This window comes from Triplophysa rosa, linkage group LG2 (genome assembly GCF_024868665.1).
Source record: "Triplophysa rosa linkage group LG2, Trosa_1v2, whole genome shotgun sequence".
Lineage (NCBI taxonomy): Eukaryota > Metazoa > Chordata > Actinopteri > Cypriniformes > Nemacheilidae > Triplophysa > Triplophysa rosa.
Genome location: NC_079891.1, coordinates 1,485,587 through 1,493,787, shown reverse-complemented (window position 1 = coordinate 1,493,787; position 8,201 = coordinate 1,485,587). Strand labels below are relative to the sequence as shown.

General features: G+C 39.9%; 1 protein-coding gene across 2 annotated transcripts in view; it reads right to left on the bottom strand.

The window, feature by feature from the left end:
* The window catches only part of LOC130566894 (astrotactin-2-like), a 254,631-nt gene that overhangs the window by 25,774 nt on the left and 220,656 nt on the right, over positions 1-8,201 (bottom strand). For both annotated transcript variants that reach the window (XM_057354726.1, XM_057354717.1), the window contains 2 exons: positions 3,883-4,016; positions 2,231-2,379 (listed from right to left, as the gene is read on the bottom strand). In XM_057354726.1, the coding sequence (XP_057210709.1) occupies positions 2,231-2,379; positions 3,883-4,016 (283 nt within the window). The remainder of the gene's footprint in view (positions 1-2,230; positions 2,380-3,882; positions 4,017-8,201) is intronic.

Below are 8,201 nucleotides of genomic sequence, written 5' to 3'. Positions count from 1 at the left end.
GAGAGAGAGAGAGAGAGAGAGAGAGGGTGAGAGAGAGGGTGAGAGAGAGGGTGAGAGACAGAGAGAGAGAGGGAGAGAGAGAGGGTGAGAGAGAGGGTGAGAGAGAGACAGAGAGAGAGACAGAGAGAGAGACAGAGAGGGTGAGAGAGAGGGTGAGAGAGAGGGTGAGAGAGAGGGTGAGAGAGAGAGAGAGAGAGAGAGTTTTGTGTTGTGTTCACTTCATCAACAATCATCATTCAAAACATTTGCTTTACAACTTTGAAGTTTCGAGTTCAATGGAAATGAAAGAATGAAAATATTAAGGCTGATAACTAAAACAAAATGTGTGGTGCTCCAACAAAAACATTACAAATATTATAGTCAAAGCAACGCTTTCGAGAAGCATGTGTGTAACGTTCTGACCTCTAGCCATGAACATTTAATAAAACTACAGCTGAATGTTTACAAGTACACACCAGCGGACGATGACTATAAAGATAACAATACCGTACTACCATCCACTCCAAGATTAATAACTATACAGATAACTACAGCTGCAGAAAAAATGAAGAGACCATTTCAAAATGATTTCTATAATATTATTTTTAGGTATGTGTTTGGGTCAAATGATCATTTTTGTTTCGTTCTGTGAAGTACTAACAATACTTCTGCCAAATTTCAAAGACATTTTCAGACCTCAAATACTGCAAAGAAAACATGTTCAGATTCACTTTTAAGTAATTCAGTAATATTTCTACATGTATTTTGATGTGATAATCTGGATTTTGCTCACAGTTTCCGTGTGTCTTGTCCAGCTGTCGGTCTTTCACATTGAGACTGTCAGACTTTATGTCACTCCCGAGGTTTGATTTTGTTGAAATTCAACACACACTGGAATGACCACAATACATCTAGAAATGATGATTGAATCAAAATTTGGAAAGGTCTCTTCATTTTTTCCGCGCCGATGAGCAGTAACATGTTTATTTAAAGCGTGCACGCTGCCGTTTCACATTTAAAATTCACGAGCCCTTTAAATTCAAACGGATCTCATCATCAGCTGAAAATAAAGCGCTCTAAATTGACCCCGATCGTTCCTCTGTATCTTGATTGTTGCCGTGTGGACTTGGCTATTCTCTTACATTCAGAACCGGTTTTAAAACATAATATATCTGTAGAATCAATGTGAAAATACCTGCCTGCCCAATGACGAAAAGATGTTCAATGTATTTCCCGCAGCGACATCAAAATGACAAATGCATACGAACGTGATTGTCTATTTCTCCTGTTCATTAGAAAGACGATGAATCGCTAATGAGTAATTCAAATAACTTCGTTGTGTCTGACAGGTAACAAACTCATTATCCTATAGGAGAAATGGCCACAAATGATGAGACGCAACGAAACGGGCCCAACAAATGTGGATGATATACAGTATATCAACTCAAGCAAGCACTTATGACTCGGGCTTCAAAACAAACGGATGAACGCTGCAAAACATCTATTTGAGGTCCAAGGAATGGTTTAAATGTAACCAGCTCTCCACACGGCCGGATGGTTTACATCTCAATACAAAACCTGTTGAACTGTACGTGCATCCACAACACGACCTGAATATTTGTTCTTTCTGGTAGCGCTTCTCCAACGACCGATAAGAATAAAAGATGACACGACATGTGCTCCCGACGCATCTGGATCTCATCAGCACTCCGGATTGGCTCCTATGACTAAAGCGGGTCTGGTTCCATCTGTACATTCTGTCTGTCGCCCACCGCCCAGGCTGTGACTCACATGCTATGAGTCGAGCGAGAGGACAACAGGTCACTGAGAATTACTAACCCACCTCCCGTCCCCTCGTCCTCTTCTTCTTCCACATCACATCGCCATGGGAGCTTAACAAGACTTGACAAGATCAACGAGACTATCAGTTATGTATTTGAGAGTGTGACCGCGGGGTACCAGGACAAGGTCATTCTGGAGGCCTGATTGAGCCGCAGCGTCCCAGCACTGGGAAATGAGATTTCTCAATTGAGCACGGACGTAAGAATAGCCCATCCACATCTGAATGATTGGAACCGTCTCGTAGCATTGGCGGAGGTCCGTTAGACCCAAAGACAGAGTCAAATATCTCCGGCCGTGTGGACTAAATGATGCCATCAGTACACACCGAGATTCCGTCGTTTCCCCGTGCACATGCTCATTTCACGGCATTATTTTTGCAGTGGTGTGAAGCGGATGTTGCGATGCTGACCTGTGTAGATTTCTGCCTCCGACGGGTCCTCCACACGCTTATGCTGAATGATGTAATCGGAAACCTTGTAGCCAATCAGAGGCTCCACATCGACCCACTCCAGGGCCACCATCGTGCTGGAGGGCTCCAGGTGAGGAGCCAGTCTCAGCCTGCGAACACAAAGCGCTTTATTTCGTCCTTCAAACACGTCACTTGGCGTTGACATGTCAGGGCTCAACAATCATGGCTGCCCGGGGCAAGCATGGGAGACCCTCAAGCCAGTTGACAGTACTGTCACTTGCCCGATTGGGCCGGTGCTGTATCTACACAAAACATTATCATTTGAGATACGTATGACATGTGCGCGCTGCCGGAAAGCCACATCTCAGACAACACGCAACACTTTGAATTGAGTTCTCATTTATGTCGTTTTCCTCTTAAACAGACATATCCATACAAAATGATGTCAAAATTCCCATAGTATCAAGTATTCTTGTTAAAGTAATCCATGATGTCTTAAATGGACGCAATCAGTTTGGAAACAACTCATGTGTTACAGTATAATAGATCCGTGTGTCTCTTAAAGGGCCAGCAGCATAATTAAGATCTTCTTATGTTCATCCAACAACAAGGGACGGAGACAAAAAACATTCACTGCTTCTGACTGGTTAAATTATAACTTTAGTAAGGTTTAATAAAGTGCACATAAAGTGTTATTTTACATTATTTAATTTCTGTACCTGATAACTAATATTAGACCAACCTGAAAAGCACGGATTATTTTTATTTGTATGTTTGCTTTATATTACATTTGTTTTTCTGCTAATGCACTAATCACTTATCACTTACTGATTAGTTGTCTCTAACAATATTTTAAATGTCTGTGATTTAGGCTAATAGTTTTCGTAGTATCATAACCATATTTATCAAGATTACGGTAAAAAACAACAAACAAATAACTAGACAATGTTATTTATTTTTTACTTTTTTTGGCGGGGCCCGTGAACATTTTTGGCAAGGCCAGTCAAAAATTAGAATCACTTGCCCGACCGGGCCAGTAGAAAAAATCCTTAGCGTTGAGCCCTGCACATGACAACTGTTTTCAAATCTCCCAAGCAGCATTTTAAGGTATCATAGAACCACTGCAGTAAAAGTCCACGTGAGACGGTTTTTCCTTTTTTAGTATGAATATGCCTTAAGGAAATTTGTGAAATAGCGTTACCTAAAACACTGACAAAATACACATTTAGAAGCATTCAAAACTTAATCTTTCAATACGGATCAAGCCCATTTGGAAAACGAAATGCTACTGGCTATTTTAAAAGTGGGAGGAGCCACTCAATACGCCCCACCCTAATTTCATGTTCTAGTGGATTTTACATCAACGACTCAAACTTTTTTCACTGATTTTATCGTTTTACACAAGTTTTCGCAATGAATTCTGGGATTGCTAAATGTCCAAATGGTGCATACAATTCTGTATTAGAAATTGTCCAAATGAGTCCAAATAATTTGAATTACAGTAAGCAACTTGAAATAGCCATGAAACAGCGTTTACATCAAGGGTTTGCCTATGATGCCTTAAAATGCACCTAAAGGACAAAAAAAGTTGAAAAATGAATCAAACATGCCATGTACAAGACTTCAAAACAGACGTTTGCAGCGTAACTCACACAGGCCGCCGCAGGGGGCTGCAGTTGGGCAGGCCGTCTTTGCCAAGCGCAGTCAGGTCACAGCGACACCAGTTCTCGATGACATCACCCTTCCCCGCGCACCAGTATGAGCTCATCGTTGCACTTTTGAAGGCCTGCAAAATAAATGGCACAGGTGAGAGAAATGCAATTATCTCCACGAGCCGCGTCCTTCCGTCCGTACACGATGAGTCAACGCGCGCTGCCACCTCCGCTCGACAAGTGCTGTATCTCTGTGAAGTTACGCTGGCGAAGGGCATCTCGGGGCACTCAGCGCAGACGAAAACCTGTCGAGATTTAATTGGAAGCTGAGCCAAAAAAGGTCAGGCCACGTGTGAGTGTCAAGAGACTCCGTCTCAGGGGCAATAACAGGACAAGCGTGAGGCAGAGACGGAGGGGGTGCGTGAGACACAGCACAGTGAAAGACCATGACTCATTTTAACCCAACAAAACCAAACGTCCTTCTGTCCTGTGCTGGTAATTCAAACTGGAATCATTCAGGTTTTCTTCCTATGTTCGTACTGTAGCTTTCGAAGGATGAAAAATGAACATTCTGTCATCGTTATGTCATGTCAAACCGAACACAAAAGAAGATATTTTGAAGAATGGTGATCATCAAACAACACTGAACCCCACTGACTTCCAACCACCGAGACATTTCTCAAAATATCTTCTTTCGTGTACCAAGAGTCAGATAAAGGCTTACAAACACATGTGGATAAATAAATAATGACAGAAAATGTATATTTTTGGATAAACCGTCCCTTTAAGTCAGTGGTTCTCAAACTGGGGGCCGTGGCCCCCTGGGGGGCCCCAAGATGGATCCAGGGGGGCCACAGATTTTGTGGCATTTTATGAAATATAGAAATTTATCATAGATTTTATGCAATCAAACATCAGAAAAATGACACCACCAACCAAAAGAATTGAGGTTCCAGCATTGTATAACTGAATGTTTTTGGTTTAATTAAAATTCTAAGTTTAAGATTATACGTCTTTATATGGGGGGGCCGCAAAGCGATGCAGTTAACACAAAGGGGGCCTTACAACGAAAAAGTTTGAGAACCACTGCTTTAAGTAACCGGTTCGTCGCGTCAGTATACACATTTAAAAATCTGGGGTCCCATCTGAGGAAAGCCCTGGAGAAACAGACGGTGAGGGAAAGCGGTCCTCTCGCTGATAGCATCAGCAGGTCTCTGGCTGCCAGACCTCTCCCTTATTTACGCACAGGCAACTCTCTCTAAACGCTCTTGATGAATGAGAAGTTATTAGAGAGGCCGAGCAATGAAGGGGAAAGACGGCGATCCATTGCGCTGTAATGACTTGCATGAGAGATGCCTGGCAGAGTCACGGAGCTGACAACCACAAACAGAGTCGAGATGAACAGCAACACCATACGTCTCAATATAGCTATTATTACTGAGCTCTTAAGAAATGCCTATACTTAAGTGAACTCAAAAAATACAATCTATCTTAATTGTTTTTTTTTGTTATTATTTAGTATTTGATGGACACAAACTGTGCACTAAAATATGTATAGTAGGATATACCGATGATGATCTGGTGCTGATTCAGCAAAACGCTAAAAGAATTTATGAAGATAAGCTTATAATAATAATTTATCATTTGAGCTGTCGTGGTGCGATTTCATTGGAAATGTCTGTTTGCCGTCATTTGACTTCGACACACGTAAAGATATGTACATAAAATAGCCTGCAATTTTATGTGTCAACCCGATTACAGCTTTAGTTTGTTTTAACATAAATCATACCTTCAATTATTGTTTTATGTTTAACTTTTTAAGTGTACCTTAAAACATTAAAACTTTACATCTCAATGGGACTATCCTGGTAAAATTACAATAAAATAATAAAAAATTTAATTATTCTGGCAATTACAGAGCAGCTGTCTCACTATTCAAATTCACACATTTCTCATAATATTATCTTTTATTTTGCTTAGATTATTTCTATAGTATTGTTTCTTTTTTTTGTTTGTGTGTGTGTCAAAATATGACAACTTCAATCTCGATGCTATAACTTCATTCTTGAAATGTGATGTCATAATACATTTATATGGTTACAAAACAGCATTATAAACTCTGACTGAGCTGAACAGAGAAACGGGCCATCCTGGGAGTGAAGAAGAAGAAACCTTGAGATCCAAAATAATGCTTGGACAGCAAAGTGGAATGTTGAATATTTGCAGCCGCAGCTTTGCAGTTAAACACCTGACAGAAGTTCAAATGTTACGGCGTGTGTGTGTTGGCTGTGAAGGGTCCGTATGAAGGTGCCGTTTCAAAGCGCCGCCTGAAAGGAAGAAAACTGATGGTTTAACAAACACGCGTCCATTAGAGCAGCATTCTGAGATTGCGAAAGGGTTAATAAAACATTTTCCGCAAATGGGAAACAGATGACGGGAACAGCGTAACGTGAAATATCACGGCAATGAGAGCAGGGCCGCTCGCACACAAACAGCGGGCCGCAAACCTGCACATACATTTACCACCAGCCGCTTCCTAGAAAAACACGCGTGACTGCTCAAGTGCACATGTGAAAATAGACAAAGCCATTATTGGCATGTTTATGTTTGCAGAGTAACCCAAGCCAGTTTCCACTGAGTAAACAGGGAATGTAATTAGGGCTGTGCGTGTGTGCGTATGTATATGTTTAATGGGGGGGGGGGTTACTGGAGGTCAGTGGAGGAGGACGGCTGATGTGATGTAGGGGAAACCCTTAGTGGAACTCTGCCATGCATCAGTCCGAGACTTTACTGATAAAACTCGTACACGCACTTTATATTCCAGCTAACAGGAAACGTTCTTAAAACCTTCTTAGAACATTTTCTAAATGCAGCGATAAAAGAGCGTTTTATCAACATTATATGGCATTGCTAAACGCTATAAAAATGGGTTTAAAATGTTGTTCTTACATTGTTAGTGGATTGTTTAAAAACATTCAGAAATATATATTTTTATAACTTAAAGGGAATGTTAACATAACGTTCTTAGAAAACATAAGTTTTAACACATTTTCAAATAATATTAAACTCTTCAAAATGTCATGGCTCTGCTTACTTAGTCATGTTTTTCTTGGTCCTGTAGCAGAGCCATGGCAAAGCTTTTGGTTATGTGTGGAGAGAAACATATTATTGTCCTTTTGACAATAATATACGTTCTCTCCAGTGTCTTGTCATTGGCCCCATTCCTCTCGTTTCCTCGTTATCTTTCCCTGAGTGTTTAATTACCCACACCTGCCCCGTGTCGTTATCCTTTGTCTGTCTTCCCTATATAATACCCTCATGTGTCATTGTCCTGTGTCGGTCAGTGCGTGTGTATGTACTACGTCGTGTATGTGAATCGTGCCAGTCGTTGTTCCTGTGTTCCTATAACCCAGTCCTGTCTTAGTAAGTGTTAGTTTAGTTTCTGTCAAAGTGTTGTCTAGTTTATTGTTTAGGTAGTCTTGGTCTTGTTGCTCGTTTTATTATTTTGTTATCTTTTCGTTCACCCCCTCGCGGGTGTTTTGTTTCTTTGTATTTATAATAAAGTCTTGTTTGTTAACCCCTTCACCACCTGCCTGCATTTGGGTTCTCTTCTGCCAATCCGTGACACAAAACTTTGGGATATCCAAAATAAATCAGAACTATGTCATATTCTGTAGCTTTTTGAATGGTATGGAATGAGTTTCCATCTAATCTCTAATTGTCTGATTTTTCTTCGTTATTCGGTCTGATTTTTCTTAGTTATTCAGTCTGATTTTCTTCGTTATTCGGTCTGATTTTTTCTTCGTTATTCAGTTTGATTTTTATTAGTTATTCAGTCTGATTTTTCTTAGTTATTCAGTCTGATTTTTCTTAGTTATTCAGTCTGATTTTTCTTAGTTATTCGGTCTGATTTTTTTCTTTGTTATTCAAGTTTGATTTTTCTTCGTTATTCAGTCTGATTTTCTTCGTTATTCGGTCTGATTTTTTCTTTGTTATTCAGTCTGATTTTCTTCGTTATTCGGTCTGATTTTTTTCTTTGTTATTCAGTCTGATTTTTCTTAGTTATTCAGTCTGATTTTTCTTTGTTATTCGGTCTGATTTTTCTTTGTTATTCAGTCAGATTTTTCTTTGTTATTCAGTCTGATTTTTTCTTTGTTATTTAGTCTGATTTTTCTTAGTTATTCAGTCTGATTTTTCTTAGTTATTCGGTCTGATTTTTTCTTTGTTATTCGGTCTGATTTTTTCTTTGTTATTCGGTCTGATTTTTTCTTTGCTATTCGGTCTGATTTTTTCTTTGCTATTCGGTCTGATTTTTTCTT